Source organism: Pseudophryne corroboree, chromosome 12, assembly GCF_028390025.1.
Source record: "Pseudophryne corroboree isolate aPseCor3 chromosome 12, aPseCor3.hap2, whole genome shotgun sequence".
Taxonomy (NCBI): domain Eukaryota; kingdom Metazoa; phylum Chordata; class Amphibia; order Anura; family Myobatrachidae; genus Pseudophryne; species Pseudophryne corroboree.
In genome coordinates, this window is record NC_086455.1 from 163,933,083 (window position 1) to 163,952,838 (window position 19,756).

The following is a 19,756-nucleotide window of genomic DNA, read 5'->3' on the forward strand; positions in this document are numbered from 1 at the left end:
CCTCTTCCTAGCCACCCTCCCATACAGCCAGGTGTATGCAGAGCCCCTGATATGGTGACTGGTGCACCCTCACCCCAGTCTCAGCCACTGAGCTCTGTATCCTGCACAGTGATAGCGGCCTCTTCCTAGCCACCCTCCCATACAGCCAGGTGTATGCAGAACCCCTGATATGGTGACTGGTGCACCCTCACCCCAGTCTCAGCCACTGAGCTCTGTAGCTCCTGCACAGTGATAGCGGCCTCTTCCTAGCCACCCTCCCATACAGCCAGGTGTATACAGAGCCCCTGATATGGTGACTGGTGCACCCTCACCCCAGTCTCAGCCACTGAGCTCTGTATCCTGCACAGTGATAGCGGCCTCTTCCTAGCCACCCTCCCATACAGCCAGGTGTATGCAGAGCCCCTGATATGGTGACTGGTGCACCCTCACCCCAGTCTCAGCCACTGAGCTCTGTATCTCCTGCACAGTGATAGCAGCCTCTTCCTAGCCACCCTCCCATACAGCCAGGTGTATGCAGAACCCCTGATATGGTGACTGGTGCACCCTCACCCCAGTCTCAGCCACTGAGCTCTGTATCCTGCACAGTGATAGCGGCCTCTTCCTAGCCACCCTCCCATACAGCCAGGTGTATGCAGAACCCCTGATATGGTGACTGGTGCACCCTCACCCCAGTCTCAGCCACTGAGCTCTGTAGCTCCTGCACAGTGATAGCGGCCTCTTCCTAGCCACCCTCCCATACAGCCAGGTGTATACAGAGCCCCTGATATGGTGACTGGTGCACCCTCACCCCAGTCTCAGCCACTGAGCTCTGTATCCTGCACAGTGATAGCGGCCTCTTCCTAGCCACCCTCCCATACAGCCAGGTGTATGCAGAGCCCCTGATATGGTGACTGGTGCACCCTCACCCCAGTCTCAGCCACTGAGCTCTGTATCTCCTGCACAGTGATAGCGGCCTCTTCCTAGCCACCCTCCCATACAGCCAGGTGTATGCAGAGGACCTGATATGGTGACTGGTGCACCCTCACCCCAGTCTCAGCCACTGAGCTCTGTATCCTGCACAGTGATAGCGGCCTCTTCCTAGCCACCCTCCCATACAGCCAGGTGTATACAGAGCCCCTGATATGGGTGACTGGTGCACCCTCACCCCAGTCTCAGCCACTGAGCTCTGTATCTCCTGCACAGTGATAGCGGCCTCTTCCTAGCCACCCTCCCATACAGCCAGGTGTATGCAGAACCCCTGATATGGTGACTGGTGCACCCTCACCCCAGTCTCAGCCACTGAGCTCTGTATCTCCTGCACAGTGATAGCGGCCTCTTCCTAGCCACCCTCCCATACAGCCAGGTGTATGCAGAGCACCTGATATGGGTGACTGGTGCACCCTCACCCCAGTCTCACCACTGAGCTCTGTATCCTGCACAGTGATAGCGGCCTCTTCCTAGCCACCCTCCCATACAGGCCAGGTGTATGCAGAGCCCCTGATATGGTGACTGGTGCACCCTCACCCCAGTCTCAGCCACTGAGCTCTGTATCCTGCACAGTGGTAGCGGCCTCTTCCTAGCCACCCTCCCATACAGCCAGGTGTATGCAGAGCCCTGATATGGTGACTGGTGCACCCTCACCCCAGTCTCAGCCACTGAGCTCTGTATCCTGCACAGTGATAGCGGCCTCTTCCTAGCCACCCTCCCATACAGCCAGGTGTATGCAGAGCCCCTGATATGGGTGACTGGTGCACCCTCACCCGAGTCTCAGCCACTGAGCTCTGTATCTCCTGCACAGTGATAGCGGCCTCTTCCTAGCCACCCTCCCATACAGCCAGGTGTATGCAGAGCCCCTGATATGGGTGACTGGTGCACCCTCACCCCAGTCTCTGCCACAGAGCTCTGTATCCTGCACAGTGATAGCGGCCTCTTCCTAGCCACCCTCCCATACAGCCAGGTGTATGCAGAGCCCCTGATATGGTGACTGGTGCACCCTCACCCCAGTCTCAGCCACTGAGCTCTGTATCCTGCACAGTGATAGCGGCCTCTTCCTAGCCACCCTCCCATACAGCCAGGTGTATGCAGAGCCCCTGATATGGTGACTGGTGCACCCTCACCCCAGTCTCAGCCACTGAGCTCTGTATCTCCTGCACAGTGATAGCGGCCTCTTCCTAGCCACCCTCCCATACAGCCAGAGCCCCTGATATGGTGACTGGTGCACCCCTCACCCCAGTCTCACCACTGAGCTCTGTATCCTGCACAGTGATAGCGGCCTCTTCCTAGCCACCCTCCCATACAGCCAGGTGTATGCAGAGCCCCTGATATGGGTGACTGGTGCACCCTCACCCCAGTCTCAGCCACTGAGCTCTGTATCCTGCACAGTGGTAGCGGCCTCTTCCTAGCCACCCTCCCATACAGCCAGGTGTATGCAGAGCCCTGATATGGTGACTGGTCCCTCACCCCAGTCTCAGCCACTGAGCTCTGTATCCTGCACAGTGATAGCGGCCTCTTCCTAGCCACCCTCCCATACAGCCAGGTGTATGCAGAGCCCCTGATATGGGTGACTGGTGCACCCTCACCCGAGTCTCAGCCACTGAGCTCTGTATCTCCTGCACAGTGATAGCGGCCTCTTCCTAGCCACCCTCCCATACAGCCAGGTGTATGCAGAGCCCCTGATATGGGTGACTGGTGCACCCTCACCCCAGTCTCAGCCACTGAGCTCTGTATCCTGCACAGTGATAGCGGCCTCTTCCTAGCCACCCTCCCATACAGCCAGGTGTATGCAGAGCCCCTGATATGTGTGACTGGTGCACCCTCACCCCAGTCTCAGCCACTGAGCTCTGTATCCTGCACAGTGATAGCGGCCTCTTCCTAGCCACCCTCTCATACAGCCAGGTGTATGCAGAGCCCCTGATATGGTGACTGGTGCACCCTCACCCCAGTCTCTGCCACTGAGCTCTGTATCCTGCACAGTGATAGCGGCCTCTTCCTAGCCACCCTCCCATACAGCCAGGTGTATGCAGAGCCCCTGATATGGTGACTGGTGCACCCTCACCCCAGTCTCAGCCACTGAGCTCTGTATCCTGCACAGTGATAGCGGCCTCTTCCTAGCCACCCTCCCATACAGCCAGGTGTATGCAGAGCCCCTGATATGGTGACTGGTGCACCCTCACCCCAGTCTCAGCCACTGAGCTCTGTATCTCCTGCACAGTGATAGCGGCCTCTTCCTAGCCACCCTCCCATACAGCCAGAGCCCCTGATATGGTGACTGGTGCACCCTCACCCCAGTCTCACCACTGAGCTCTGTATCCTGCACAGTGATAGCGGCCTCTTCCTAGCCACCCTCCCATACAGCCAGGTGTATGCAGAGCCCCTGATATGGGTGACTGGTGCACCCTCACCCCAGTCTCAGCCACTGAGCTCTGTATCTCCTGCACAGTGATAGCGGCCTCTTCCTAGCCACCCTCCCATACAGCCAGGTGTATGCAGAGCCCCTGATATGGGTGACTGGTGCACCCTCACCCCAGTCTCAGCCACTGAGCTCTGTATCTCCTGCACAGTGATAGCGTCCTCTTCCTAGCCACCCTCCCATACAGCCAGGTGTATACAGAGCCCCTGATATGGTGACTGGTGCACCCTCACCCCAGTCTCAGCCACTGAGCTCTGTATCCTGCACAGTGATAGCGGCCTCTTCCTAGTCACCCTCCCATACAGCCAGGTGTATGCAGAGCCCCTGATATGGTGACTGGTGCACCCTCACCCCAGTCTCACCACTGAGCTCTGTATCCTGCACAGTGATAGCGGCCTCTTCCTAGCCACCCTCCCATACAGCCAGGTGTATACAGAGCCCCTGATATGGTGACTGGTGCACCCTCACCCCAGTCTCAGCCACTGAGCTCTGTATCCTGCACAGTGGTAGCGGCCTCTTCCTAGCCACCCTCCCATACAGCCAGGTGTATGCAGAGCCCTGATATGGTAACTGGTGCACCCTCACCCCAGTCTCAGCCACTGAGCTCTGTATCCTGCACAGTGATAGCGGCCTCTTCCTAGCCACCCTCCCATACAGCCAGGTGTATGCAGAGCCCCTGATATGGGTGACTGGTGCACCCTCACCCCAGTCTCAGCCACTGAGCTCTGTATCCTGCACAGTGATAGCGGCCTCTTCCTAGCCACCCTCCCATACAGCCAGGTGTATGCAGAGCCCCTGATATGTGTGACTGGTGCACCCTCACCCCAGTCTCAGCCACTGAGCTCTGTATCCTGCACAGTGATAGCGGCCTCTTCCTAGCCACCCTCTCATACAGCCAGGTGTATGCAGAGCCCCTGATATGGGTGACTGGTGCACCCTCACCCCAGTCTCACCACTGAGCTCTGTATCTCCTGCACAGTGATAGCGGCCTCTTCCTAGCCACCCTCCCATACAGCCAGGTGTATGCAGAGCCCCTGATATGGGTGACTGGTGCACCCTCACCCCAGTCTCAGCCACTGAGCTCTGTATCCTGCACAGTGATAGCGGCCTCTTCCTAGCCACCCTCCCATACAGCCAGGTGTATGCAGAGCCCCTGATATGGTGACTGGTGCACCCTCACCCCAGTCTCAGCCACTGAGCTCTGTATCCTGCACAGTGATAGCGGCCTCTTCCTAGCCACCCTCCCATACAGCCAGGTGTATGCAGAGCCCCTGATATGGTGACTGGTGCACCCTCACCCCAGTCTCAGCCACTGAGCTCTGTATCTCCTGCACAGTGATAGCGGCCTCTTCCTAGCCACCCTCCCATACAGCCAGAGCCCCTGATATGGTGACTGGTGCACCCTCACCCCAGTCTCACCACTGAGCTCTGTATCCTGCACAGTGATAGCGGCCTCTTCCTAGCCACCCTCCCATACAGGCCAGGTGTATGCAGAGCCCCTGATATGGTGACTGGTGCACCCTCACCCCAGTCTCAGCCACTGAGCTCTGTATCCTGCACAGTGATAGCGGCCTCTTCCTAGCCACCCTCCCATACAGCCAGGTGTATGCAGAGCCCCTGATATGGGTGACTGGTGCACCCTCACCCGAGTCTCAGCCACTGAGCTCTGTATCTCCTGCACAGTGATAGCGGCCTCTTCCTAGCCACCCTCCCATACAGCCAGGTGTATGCAGAGCCCCTGATATGGGTGACTGGTGCACCCTCACCCCAGTCTCAGCCACTGAGCTCTGTATCCTGCACAGTGATAGCGGCCTCTTCCTAGCCACCCTCCCATACAGCCAGGTGTATGCAGAGCCCCTGATATGTGTGACTGGTGCACCCTCACCCCAGTCTCAGCCACTGAGCTCTGTATCCTGCACAGTGATAGCGGCCTCTTCCTAGCCACCCTCTCATACAGCCAGGTGTATGCAGAGCCCCTGATATGGGTGACTGGTGCACCCTCACCCCAGTCTCACCACTGAGCTCTGTATCTCCTGCACAGTGATAGCGGCCTCTTCCTAGCCACCCTCCCATACAGCCAGGTGTATGCAGAGCCCCTGATATGGGTGACTGGTGCACCCTCACCCCAGTCTCTGCCACTGAGCTCTGTATCCTGCACAGTGATAGCGGCCTCTTCCTAGCCACCCTCCCATACAGCCAGGTGTATGCAGAGCCCCTGATATGGTGACTGGTGCACCCTCACCCCAGTCTCAGCCACTGAGCTCTATATCCTGCACAGTGATAGCGGCCTCTTCCTAGCCACCCTCCCATACAGCCAGGTGTATGCAGAGCCCCTGATATGGTGACTGGTGCACCCTCACCCGAGTCTCAGCCACTGAGCTCTGTATCTCCTGCACAGTGATAGCGGCCTCTTCCTAGCCACCCTCCCATACAGCCAGAGCCCCTGATATGGTGACTGGTGCACCCTCACCCCAGTCTCACCACTGAGCTCTGTATCCTGCACAGTGATAGCGGCCTCTTCCTAGCCACCCTCCCATACAGCCAGGTGTATGCAGAGCCCCTGATATGGGTGACTGGTGCACCCTCACCCCAGTCTCAGCCACTGAGCTCTGTATCCTGCACAGTGATAGCGGCCTCTTCCTAGCCACCCTCCCATACAGCCAGGTGTATGCAGAACCCCTGATATGGTGACTGGTGCACCCTCACCCCAGTCTCAGCCACTGAGCTCTGTAGCTCCTGCACAGTGATAGCGGCCTCTTCCTAGCCACCCTCCCATACAGCCAGGTGTATGCAGAGCCCCTGATATGGTGACTGGTGCACCCTCACCCCAGTCTCAGCCACTGAGCTCTGTATCCTGCACAGTGATAGCGGCCTCTTCCTAGCCACCCTCCCATACAGCCAGGTGTATGCAGAGCCCCTGATATGGTGACTGGTGCACCCTCACCCCAGTCTCAGCCACTGAGCTCTGTAGCTCCTGCACAGTGATAGCGGCCTCTTCCTAGCCACCCTCCCATACAGCCAGGTGTATGCAGAGCCCCTGATATGGTGACTGGTGCACCCTCACCCCAGTCTCAGCCACTGAGCTCTGTATCCTGCACAGTGATAGCGGCCTCTTCCTAGCCACCCTCCCATACAGCCAGGTGTATGCAGAACCCCTGATATGGTAACTGGTGCACCCTCACCCCAGTCTCAGCCACTGAGCTCTGTAGCTCCTGCACAGTGATAGCGGCCTCTTCCTAGCCACCCTCCCATACAGCCAGGTGTATACAGAGCCCCTGATATGGTGACTGGTGCACCCTCACCCCAGTCTCAGCCACTGAGCTCTGTATCCTGCACAGTGATAGCGGCCTCTTCCTAGCCACCCTCCCATACAGCCAGGTGTATGCAGAGCCCCTGATATGGTGACTGGTGCACCCTCACCCCAGTCTCAGCCACTGAGCTCTGTATCTCCTGCACAGTGATAGCAGCCTCTTCCTAGCCACCCTCCCATACAGCCAGGTGTATGCAGAACCCCTGATATGGTGACTGGTGCACCCTCACCCCAGTCTCAGCCACTGAGCTCTGTATCCTGCACAGTGATAGCGGCCTCTTCCTAGCCACCCTCCCATACAGCCAGGTGTATGCAGAACCCCTGATATGGTGACTGGTGCACCCTCACCCAAGTCTCAGCCACTGAGCTCTGTAGCTCCTGCACAGTGATAGCGGCCTCTTCCTAGCCACCCTCCCATACAGCCAGGTGTATACAGAGCCCCTGATATGGTGACTGGTGCACCCTCACCCCAGTCTCAGCCACTGAGCTCTGTATCCTGCACAGTGATAGCGGCCTCTTCCTAGCCACCCTCCCATACAGCCAGGTGTATGCAGAGCCCCTGATATGGTGACTGGTGCACCCTCACCCCAGTCTCAGCCACTGAGCTCTGTATCTCCTGCACAGTGATAGCGGCCTCTTCCTAGCCACCCTCCCATACAGCCAGGTGTATGCAGAGGACCTGATATGGTGACTGGTGCACCCTCACCCCAGTCTCAGCCACTGAGCTCTGTATCCTGCACAGTGATAGCGGCCTCTTCCTAGCCACCCTCCCATACAGCCAGGTGTATACAGAGCCCCTGATATGGGTGACTGGTGCACCCTCACCCCAGTCTCAGCCACTGAGCTCTGTATCTCCTGCACAGTGATAGCGGCCTCTTCCTAGCCACCCTCCCATACAGCCAGGTGTATGCAGAACCCCTGATATGGTGACTGGTGCACCCTCACCCCAGTCTCAGCCACTGAGCTCTGTATCTCCTGCACAGTGATAGCGGCCTCTTCCTAGCCACCCTCCCATACAGCCAGGTGTATGCAGAGCCCCTGATATGGGTGACTGGTGCACCCTCACCCCAGTCTCACCACTGAGCTCTGTATCTCCTGCACAGTGATAGCGGCCTCTTCCTAGCCACCCTCCCATACAGCCAGGTGTATGCAGAGCCCCTGATATGGTGACTGGTGCACCCTCACCCGAGTCTCAGCCACTGAGCTCTGTATCTCCTGCACAGTGATAGCGGCCTCTTCCTAGCCACCCTCCCATACAGCCAGGTGTATGCAGAGCACCTGATATGGGTGACTGGTGCACCCTCACCCCAGTCTCAGCCACTGAGCTCTGTATCCTGCTCAGTGATAGCGGCCTCTTCCTAGCCACCCTCCCATACAGGCCAGGTGTATGCAGAGCCCCTGATATGGTGACTGGTGCACCCTCACCCCAGTCTCAGCCACTGAGCTCTGTATCCTGCACAGTGGTAGCGGCCTCTTCCTAGCCACCCTCCCATACAGCCAGGTGTATGCAGAGCCCTGATATGGTAACTGGTGCACCCTCACCCCAGTCTCAGCCACTGAGCTCTGTATCCTGCACAGTGATAGCGGCCTCTTCCTAGCCACCCTCCCATACAGCCAGGTGTATGCAGAGCCCCTGATATGGGTGACTGGTGCACCCTCACCCCAGTCTCAGCCACTGAGCTCTGTATCCTGCACAGTGATAGCGGCCTCTTCCTAGCCACCCTCCCATACAGCCAGGTGTATGCAGAGCCCCTGATATGTGTGACTGGTGCACCCTCACCCCAGTCTCAGCCACTGAGCTCTGTATCCTGCACAGTGATAGCGGCCTCTTCCTAGCCACCCTCTCATACAGCCAGGTGTATGCAGAGCCCCTGATATGGGTGACTGGTGCACCCTCACCCCAGTCTCACCACTGAGCTCTGTATCTCCTGCACAGTGATAGCGGCCTCTTCCTAGCCACCCTCCCATACAGCCAGGTGTATGCAGAGCCCCTGATATGGTGACTGGTGCACCCTCACCCCAGTCTCAGCCACTGAGCTCTGTATCCTGCACAGTGATAGCGGCCTCTTCCTAGCCACCCTCCCATACAGCCAGGTGTATGCAGAGCCCCTGATATGGTGACTGGTGCACCCTCACCCCAGTCTCAGCCACTGAGCTCTGTATCTCCTGCACAGTGATAGCGGCCTCTTCCTAGCCACCCTCCCATACAGCCAGAGCCCCTGATATGGTGACTGGTGCACCCTCACCCCAGTCTCACCACTGAGCTCTGTATCCTGCACAGTGATAGCGGCCTCTTCCTAGCCACCCTCCCATACAGGCCAGGTGTATGCAGAGCCCCTGATATGGTGACTGGTGCACCCTCACCCCAGTCTCAGCCACTGAGCTCTGTATCCTGCACAGTGATAGCGGCCTCTTCCTAGCCACCCTCCCATACAGCCAGGTGTATGCAGAGCCCCTGATATGGGTGACTGGTGCACCCTCACCCGAGTCTCAGCCACTGAGCTCTGTATCTCCTGCACAGTGATAGCGGCCTCTTCCTAGCCACCCTCCCATACAGCCAGGTGTATGCAGAGCCCCTGATATGGGTGACTGGTGCACCCTCACCCCAGTCTCAGCCACTGAGCTCTGTATCCTGCACAGTGATAGCGGCCTCTTCCTAGCCACCCTCCCATACAGCCAGGTGTATGCAGAGCCCCTGATATGTGTGACTGGTGCACCCTCACCCCAGTCTCAGCCACTGAGCTCTGTATCCTGCACAGTGATAGCGGCCTCTTCCTAGCCACCCTCTCATACAGCCAGGTGTATGCAGAGCCCCTGATATGGGTGACTGGTGCACCCTCACCCCAGTCTCACCACTGAGCTCTGTATCTCCTGCACAGTGATAGCGGCCTCTTCCTAGCCACCCTCCCATACAGCCAGGTGTATGCAGAGCCCCTGATATGGGTGACTGGTGCACCCTCACCCCAGTCTCTGCCACTGAGCTCTGTATCCTGCACAGTGATAGCGGCCTCTTCCTAGCCACCCTCCCATACAGCCAGGTGTATGCAGAGCCCCTGATATGGTGACTGGTGCACCCTCACCCCAGTCTCAGCCACTGAGCTCTGTATCCTGCACAGTGATAGCGGCCTCTTCCTAGCCACCCTCCCATACAGCCAGGTGTATGCAGAGCCCCTGATATGGTGACTGGTGCACCCTCACCTGAGTCTCAGCCACTGAGCTCTGTATCTCCTGCACAGTGATAGCGGCCTCTTCCTAGCCACCCTCCCATACAGCCAGAGCCCCTGATATGGTGACTGGTGCACCCTCACCCCAGTCTCACCACTGAGCTCTGTATCCTGCACAGTGATAGCGGCCTCTTCCTAGCCACCCTCCCATACAGCCAGGTGTATGCAGAGCCCCTGATATGGGTGACTGGTGCACCCTCACCCCAGTCTCAGCCACTGAGCTCTGTATCCTGCACAGTGATAGCGGCCTCTTCCTAGCCACCCTCCCATACAGCCAGGTGTATGCAGAACCCCTGATATGGTGACTGGTGCACCCTCACCCCAGTCTCAGCCACTGAGCTCTGTAGCTCCTGCACAGTGATAGCGGCCTCTTCCTAGCCACCCTCCCATACAGCCAGGTGTATGCAGAGCCCCTGATATGGTGACTGGTGCACCCTCACCCCAGTCTCAGCCACTGAGCTCTGTATCCTGCACAGTGATAGCGGCCTCTTCCTAGCCACCCTCCCATACAGCCAGGTGTATGCAGAGCCCCTGATATGGTGACTGGTGCACCCTCACCCCAGTCTCAGCCACTGAGCTCTGTAGCTCCTGCACAGTGATAGCGGCCTCTTCCTAGCCACCCTCCCATACAGCCAGGTGTATGCAGAGCCCCTGATATGGTGACTGGTGCACCCTCACCCCAGTCTCAGCCACTGAGCTCTGTATCCTGCACAGTGATAGCGGCCTCTTCCTAGCCACCCTCCCATACAGCCAGGTGTATGCAGAACCCCTGATATGGTGACTGGTGCACCCTCACCCCAGTCTCAGCCACTGAGCTCTGTAGCTCCTGCACAGTGATAGCGGCCTCTTCCTAGCCACCCTCCCATACAGCCAGGTGTATACAGAGCCCCTGATATGGTGACTGGTGCACCCTCACCCCAGTCTCAGCCACTGAGCTCTGTATCCTGCACAGTGATAGCGGCCTCTTCCTAGCCACCCTCCCATACAGCCAGGTGTATGCAGAGCCCCTGATATGGTGACTGGTGCACCCTCACCCCAGTCTCAGCCACTGAGCTCTGTATCTCCTGCACAGTGATAGCAGCCTCTTCCTAGCCACCCTCCCATACAGCCAGGTGTATGCAGAACCCCTGATATGGTGACTGGTGCACCCTCACCCCAGTCTCAGCCACTGAGCTCTGTATCCTGCACAGTGATAGCGGCCTCTTCCTAGCCACCCTCCCATACAGCCAGGTGTATGCAGAACCCCTGATATGGTGACTGGTGCACCCTCACCCCAGTCTCAGCCACTGAGCTCTGTAGCTCCTGCACAGTGATAGCGGCCTCTTCCTAGCCACCCTCCCATACAGCCAGGTGTATACAGAGCCCCTGATATGGTGACTGGTGCACCCTCACCCCAGTCTCAGCCACTGAGCTCTGTATCCTGCACAGTGATAGCGGCCTCTTCCTAGCCACCCTCCCATACAGCCAGGTGTATGCAGAGCCCCTGATATGGTGACTGGTGCACCCTCACCCCAGTCTCAGCCACTGAGCTCTGTATCTCCTGCACAGTGATAGCGGCCTCTTCCTAGCCACCCTCCCATACAGCCAGGTGTATGCAGAGGACCTGATATGGTGACTGGTGCACCCTCACCCCAGTCTCAGCCACTGAGCTCTGTATCCTGCACAGTGATAGCGGCCTCTTCCTAGCCACCCTCCCATACAGCCAGGTGTATACAGAGCCCCTGATATGGGTGACTGGTGCACCCTCACCCCAGTCTCAGCCACTGAGCTCTGTATCTCCTGCACAGTGATAGCGGCCTCTTCCTAGCCACCCTCCCATACAGCCAGGTGTATGCAGAACCCCTGATATGGTGACTGGTGCACCCTCACCCCAGTCTCAGCCACTGAGCTCTGTATCTCCTGCACAGTGATAGCGGCCTCTTCCTAGCCACCCTCCCATACAGCCAGGTGTATGCAGAGCACCTGATATGGGTGACTGGTGCACCCTCACCCCAGTCTCACCACTGAGCTCTGTATCCTGCACAGTGATAGCGGCCTCTTCCTAGCCACCCTCCCATACAGGCCAGGTGTATGCAGAGCCCCTGATATGGTGACTGGTGCACCCTCACCCCAGTCTCAGCCACTGAGCTCTGTATCCTGCACAGTGGTAGCGGCCTCTTCCTAGCCACCCTCCCATACAGCCAGGTGTATGCAGAGCCCTGATATGGTGACTGGTGCACCCTCACCCCAGTCTCAGCCACTGAGCTCTGTATCCTGCACAGTGATAGCGGCCTCTTCCTAGCCACCCTCCCATACAGCCAGGTGTATGCAGAGCCCCTGATATGGGTGACTGGTGCACCCTCACCCGAGTCTCAGCCACTGAGCTCTGTATCTCCTGCACAGTGATAGCGGCCTCTTCCTAGCCACCCTCCCATACAGCCAGGTGTATGCAGAGCCCCTGATATGGGTGACTGGTGCACCCTCACCCCAGTCTCAGCCACTGAGCTCTGTATCCTGCACAGTGATAGCGGCCTCTTCCTAGCCACCCTCCCATACAGCCAGGTGTATGCAGAGCCCCTGATATGTGTGACTGGTGCACCCTCACCCCAGTCTCAGCCACTGAGCTCTGTATCCTGCACAGTGATAGCGGCCTCTTCCTAGCCACCCTCTCATACAGCCAGGTGTATGCAGAGCCCCTGATATGGGTGACTGGTGCACCCTCACCCCAGTCTCTGCCACTGAGCTCTGTATCCTGCACAGTGATAGCGGCCTCTTCCTAGCCACCCTCCCATACAGCCAGGTGTATGCAGAGCCCCTGATATGGTGACTGGTGCACCCTCACCCCAGTCTCAGCCACTGAGCTCTGTATCCTGCACAGTGATAGCGGCCTCTTCCTAGCCACCCTCCCATACAGCCAGGTGTATGCAGAGCCCCTGATATGGTGACTGGTGCACCCTCACCCCAGTCTCAGCCACTGAGCTCTGTATCTCCTGCACAGTGATAGCGGCCTCTTCCTAGCCACCCTCCCATACAGCCAGAGCCCCTGATATGGTGACTGGTGCACCCTCACCCCAGTCTCACCACTGAGCTCTGTATCCTGCACAGTGATAGCGGCCTCTTCCTAGCCACCCTCCCATACAGCCAGGTGTATGCAGAGCCCCTGATATGGGTGACTGGTGCACCCTCACCCCAGTCTCAGCCACTGAGCTCTGTATCCTGCACAGTGGTAGCGGCCTCTTCCTAGCCACCCTCCCATACAGCCAGGTGTATGCAGAGCCCTGATATGGTGACTGGTGCACCCTCACCCCAGTCTCAGCCACTGAGCTCTGTATCCTGCACAGTGATAGCGGCCTCTTCCTAGCCACCCTCCCATACAGCCAGGTGTATGCAGAGCCCCTGATATGGGTGACTGGTGCACCCTCACCCGAGTCTCAGCCACTGAGCTCTGTATCTCCTGCACAGTGATAGCGGCCTCTTCCTAGCCACCCTCCCATACAGCCAGGTGTATGCAGAGCCCCTGATATGGGTGACTGGTGCACCCTCACCCCAGTCTCAGCCACTGAGCTCTGTATCCTGCACAGTGATAGCGGCCTCTTCCTAGCCACCCTCCCATACAGCCAGGTGTATGCAGAGCCCCTGATATGTGTGACTGGTGCACCCTCACCCCAGTCTCAGCCACTGAGCTCTGTATCCTGCACAGTGATAGCGGCCTCTTCCTAGCCACCCTCTCATACAGCCAGGTGTATGCAGAGCCCCTGATATGGGTGACTGGTGCACCCTCACCCCAGTCTCTGCCACTGAGCTCTGTATCCTGCACAGTGATAGCGGCCTCTTCCTAGCCACCCTCCCATACAGCCAGGTGTATGCAGAGCCCCTGATATGGTGACTGGTGCACCCTCACCCCAGTCTCAGCCACTGAGCTCTGTATCCTGCACAGTGATAGCGGCCTCTTCCTAGCCACCCTCCCATACAGCCAGGTGTATGCAGAGCCCCTGATATGGTGACTGGTGCACCCTCACCCCAGTCTCAGCCACTGAGCTCTGTATCTCCTGCACAGTGATAGCGGCCTCTTCCTAGCCACCCTCCCATACAGCCAGAGCCCCTGATATGGTGACTGGTGCACCCTCACCCCAGTCTCACCACTGAGCTCTGTATCCTGCACAGTGATAGCGGCCTCTTCCTAGCCACCCTCCCATACAGCCAGGTGTATGCAGAGCCCCTGATATGGGTGACTGGTGCACCCTCACCCCAGTCTCAGCCACTGAGCTCTGTATCCTGCACAGTGATAGCGGCCTCTTCCTAGCCACCCTCCCATACAGCCAGGTGTATGCAGAGCCCCTGATATGGTGACTGGTGCACCCTCACCCCAGTCTCAGCCACTGAGCTCTGTATCTCCTGCACAGTGATAGCGCCTCTTCCTAGCCACCCTCCCATACAGCCAGGTGTATACAGAGCCCCTGATATGGTGACTGGTGCACCCTCACCCCAGTCTCAGCCACTGAGCTCTGTATCCTGCACAGTGATAGCGGCCTCTTCCTAGTCACCCTCCCATACAGCCAGGTGTATGCAGAGCCCCTGATATGGTGACTGGTGCACCCTCACCCCAGTCTCACCACTGAGCTCTGTATCCTGCACAGTGATAGCGGCCTCTTCCTAGCCACCCTCCCATACAGCCAGGTGTATACAGAGCCCCTGATATGGTGACTGGTGCACCCTCACCCCAGTCTCAGCCACTGAGCTCTGTGTCTCCTGCACAGTGATAGCGGCCTCTTCCTAGCCACCCTCCCATACAGCCAGGTGTATGCAGAGCCCCTGATATGGGTGACTGGTGCACCCTCACCCCAGTCTCACCCACTGAGCTCTGTATCCTGCACAGTGATAGCGGCCTCTTCCTAGCCACCCTCCCATACAGCCAGGTGTATGCAGAGCCCCTGATATGGTGACTGGTGCACCCTCACCCCAGTCTCAGCCACTGAGCTCTGTATCTCCTGCACAGTGATAGCGGCCTCTTCCTAGCCACCCTCCCATACAGCCAGGTGTATGCAGAGCCCCTGATATGGTGACTGGTGCACCCTCACCCCAGTCTCAGCCACTGAGCTCTGTATCTCCTGCACAGTGATAGCGGCCTCTTCCTAGCCACCCTCCCATACAGCCAGGTGTATGCAGAGCCCCTGATATGGTGACTGGTGCACCCTCACCCCAGTCTCAGCCACTGAGCTCTGTATCTCCTGCACAGTGATAGCGTCCTCTTCCTAGCCACCCTCCCATACAGCCAGGTGTATGCAGCAGAGCCCCTGATATGGTGACTGGTGCACCCTCACCCCAGTCTCAGCCACTGATCTCTGTATCTCCTGCACAGTGATAGCGGCCTCTTCCTAGCCACCCTCCCATACAGCCAGGTGTATGCAGAGCCCTGATATGGGTGACTGGTGCACCCTCACCCCAGTCTCAGCCACTGAGCTCTGTATCCTGCACAGTGATAGCGGCCTCTTCCTAGCCACCCTCCCATACAGCCAGGTGTATGCAGAGCCCCTTATATGGGTGACTGGTGCACCCTCACCCCAGTCTCAGCCACTGAGCTCTGTATCCTGCACAGTGATAGCGGCCTCTTCCTAGCCACCCTCCCATACAGCCAGGTGTATGCAGAGCCCCTGATATGGTGACTGGTGCACCCTCACCCCAGTCTCAGCCACTGAGCTCTGTATCCTGCACAGTGATAGCGGCCTCTTCCTAGCCACCCTCCCATACAGCCAGGTGTATGCAGAGCCCTGATATGGTGACTGGTGCACCCTCACCCCAGTCTCAGCCACTGAGCTCTGTATCCTGCACAGTGATAGCGGCCTCTTCCTAGCCACCCTCCCATACAGCCAGGTGTATACAGAGCTCCTGATATGGTGACTGGTGCACCCTCACCCCAGTCTCAGCCACTGAGCTCTGTATCCTGCACAGTGATAGCGGCCTCTCTGTGGACTCCTCCACAGGTCTCTTCCTTGCTCTGATGCTGAGTTGTGAGGGGTGCCTGTGTTTGGGGGTATGATGCAGTTTCCACTTCCTTACAGTTTATCGGACACTGCTCACTTGTAGGTTGTAGAGTTACTCTCAGGGCCTACAGCGTGAGTGTCATTTGTAATTCACGGCAATTTCTCGCTTTTTCTCGTTAATCAAGTATTCTAGCTAAACATTCCTGGAGAATGACAGCACTCAGGAGGCTCTTTTAGGCTGTGATGTGTAATTGGAAAACAAAGGGTTTTTTCCCTTAGAATTCTGTGTCAGTCAGCGTTCCTTTCATCTCTAACACTGGAGGACTAATTGCGGGTTGTAAAAATCTTCAAAGAGAGTATGCAAATGAGTGTTTAGACACAGGACACTAATTGGAGCTCAGTAATCGGTGCACTGCAGTAGGTGTGCTGGACACAGGTGTGGAATTTATTATTTTAAAGCAATTTTATTTGGCAGGTTTGGTATATTTTGTTAATTCATCATGTTGACATGGTCGTACTGTCGACATGCATATCGACTATGTTGAAATTCATCATATAGACACTGATAAAATGTCAACATTATTAGAATGTTGATGAAACATCCCAGGTGGTCTAGTGGTGACTTGCCTGGTCCAGCAGCTCCAGCAGTGTCCTACAGGTCTGGTGCTTATGTTGGGATGACTTCCGGCAGACCGTGTCTCACTAACCCTAACCCCTCCCTCTAGCGCCTAACCTCTCTCCTTTTATTTTTGTTTTACTCATTTGTGTATGTACTCTGTAATTGGGCTCTGCAGATCCCTTATGGGGCCATATAAATAAAGGATAATGATATTAATCATAGTGCCTAACCCTCTCATCCCGTAGAAGAAACCCCCCCCCTAGTGCCTAACTGTCCAATCCCATAGTATAACACTCCCCCTACTGCCTAACCCTCTCCTCCCATAGCCTAGCCCATCACTAGTGCCTATCCCTCTCCTCCCATAGCCTAGCCCATCCCTAGTGCCTAACCCTCTCCTCCCATAGCCTAGCCCATCACTAGTACCTAGCCCTCTCCTCCCATAGCCTAGCCCATCACTAGTGCCTAGCCCTCTCCTCCCATAGCCTAGCCCATCACTAGTGCCTAGCCCTCTCCTCCCATAGCCTAGCCCATCACTAGTGCCTAGCCCTCTCCTCCCATAGCCTAGCCCATCACTAGTGCCTAGCCCTCTCCTCCCATAGCCTAGCCCATCACTAGTGCCTAGCCCTCTTCTTCCATAGCCTATCCCTCTCCTAGTGCCTAGCCCTCTCCTTCTATAGCCTAGCCCATCCCTAGTGCCTAGCCTTCTCCTCCCATAGCCTAGCCCATCCCTAGTGCCTAGCCCTCTCCTCCCATAGCCTAGCCCATCACTAGTACCTAGCCCTCTCCTCCCATAGCCTAGCCCATCACTAGTGCCTAGCCCTCTCCTCCCATAGCCTAGCCCATCCCTAGTGCCTAACCCTCTCCTCCCATAGCCTAGCCCATCACTAGTGCCTAGCCCTCTCCTCCCATAGCCTAGCCCATCCCTAGTGCCTAACCCTCTCCTCCCATAGCCTATCCCTCCCCTAGTGCCTAGACCTAACCATCCAATCCCGTAGTCTAAAGGGCCCCATACACTACTGCGACATGTCCATCTGACATGTCGCAGGCGATCACCCCGGCAGCCTCCCAGGCGGCAGGATCACCCAAGATACATCATGTGCTGTCCTTTTGCATACAATGTATCTTGGGCGACCCTGGGCGATCCCAGCCGCGCCTGCGAGGTCGGACCAGATTGAATGTGCAGCACATTTAATCTGGAGGATCCGATCCGATGCTCACGGGTCCGCGGATCGGATACACAGCCAAAATGCCTGATTTCACCCACTATATTGGGCCGAATTGGGCTGACATCGGGCATAATCGTTCTAGTGTATGGGGCCCTTTAGCCTCCCCCTAGTGCCTAAACCTCTCCTCCTATTGCCTAATCTTCCCCTTAGGCCTAACCCTAACCATCCCCTCCCATAGCCTAACCCTCCCCCTAGTGCCTAAACCTCTCCTCCTATAGCCTAACCTTCCCCCTAGGCCTAACCCTAACCATCCCCTCCCATAGCCTAACCCTCCCCCTAGTGCCTAAACCTCTCCTCCTATAGCCTAACCTTCCCCCTAGACCTAACTTTAACCCTCTCCTCCCATAGACTAGCCCTCACCCTAGGACTAACTTTAACCCTCCAATCCCGTAGTCTAACCCCCCCTAGTGGCTAACCCTAACCATCCAATCCCATAGCCTAATCGTCCCTCTAGTGCCTAAGCCTAAACTCCCCTCCTGTAACCTAAGGGTGGGTACACACTAGCACAATGTCGGAACGATTTGCCGTATCGGCATGACAATTTGTCTACATCGTGGATTTTGTGCCCGCGATTGCGTGCTCCCATGGTTTGCATGCGAAATGTTCCAGTCGGCCCTGCTGCATAGATGGCTATAGCGGGTTGCTATCTATGCAGCAGGGCCGACTGGAACATTGTGTATCCTATCCATGTGTATCCTTCCTATTTCCCTATAGATTGTCAGCCTGCGAGCAGGGCCCTCCTACCTGACTGTCTGTTATTACCCAATTAGTCTTATCACTGTTTCTAAAGCACAACAGAATATGCTATGCTACATAAGAAACTATAAATAAGTGGCTAACCACAACATATTTTATGTGACCTGGGGCATATTTATGAAGGACGCAACGGTGATTGCTCCGTAGTTCATTAAATCTTCCTGATGTGCATGGGCAATTGGGCATGGTCCGGGCCGGAGGGAATTCCTTCCAACTATCAGCCTGATTGGCTGTCGTCCTAGTGTGTACCCACCCTTACCCTCCAATCTCAGAGCCTAACCCTTTCCCTCCATAGTGCCTAACCCTGCCCTCCCGTAGACTCACCCTATCGCCCCACGGTCCGTGCAGAATGTCCGCATTTCACATATGGACATAAAGAACATGTGACCATTGTGAGGTTGCCACCATGTTCAATGGTTTTGACATTTTAACAATGACGACATAACTGTCACCAGTGTGATGTCAGTATTGTAAATGATGTCATTATGATGACATTCCTTATTTGGCAACTAAGCTGACCCCAACATTTACCCTTCCCCTGCCGCACCTCCACCCATATATATATATATATATATATATATATATATATATATATATATATATATATAGCAAAATATATATAACCTGTACATACAATTTTGAGGTTGCCTCTTTCTAAACGCTCACTGCAGTTCTGGTTTGGGAATTGTCCGACACACTGTGCTACTTGGCTATTTTGTAATCCCGCCTGGATCCTGTGGACATTATCCAGTCACTGACATTCTCCATGGCTTGTAAATTGCCTTGCGGTTAGGTGCGGTATGCTTTGAAGTGGAATTATAGTCACCGCTGTAGGTTTATGGAAATTAAATCCTGTTTTACAGATGTGGATGAATGTACAGAGCGCAGGTGTCACCCAGATGCTGAATGCACTAACGTTCCCGGTTCCTTCGCCTGCCAGTGTCGCCATGGTTACACGGGCGACGGCTTCCAATGCACACAGGCCCCAGGTACGGAAGTAATAAGCTCTCTTGTGCATGTGGACACAGTTATCTGGAAATGTAAAAGCATGCTGACATCTGTAGCATATGGTTTGGGGGTTTTATTACATTTCGTTTTTGGCTTCCAGCCAGGCGTGCAGATAGCACCGTCTCTGAGATAAGCCATAGACGTAGCCTGTATTTTCTCTAACGTTAGTTTGGGTTGCACGCTGGAAGCCAGCCTTGGCATTGTACCACAAGTGGCCCCACATCTGCAGGGAATTTTTTGATACTGGAGTAGGGAATGTATATAA

General features: G+C 56.4%; 1 protein-coding gene across 1 annotated transcript in view; it reads left to right on the forward strand.

Moving 5' to 3' along the window:
• The window catches only part of NID2 (nidogen 2), a 122,199-nt gene that overhangs the window by 74,121 nt on the left and 28,322 nt on the right, over nucleotides 1–19,756 (forward strand). The window contains exon 12 of the mRNA XM_063948403.1: nucleotides 19,347–19,472. Coding sequence (XP_063804473.1) covers nucleotides 19,347–19,472 — 126 coding nt within the window. The remainder of the gene's footprint in view (nucleotides 1–19,346; nucleotides 19,473–19,756) is intronic.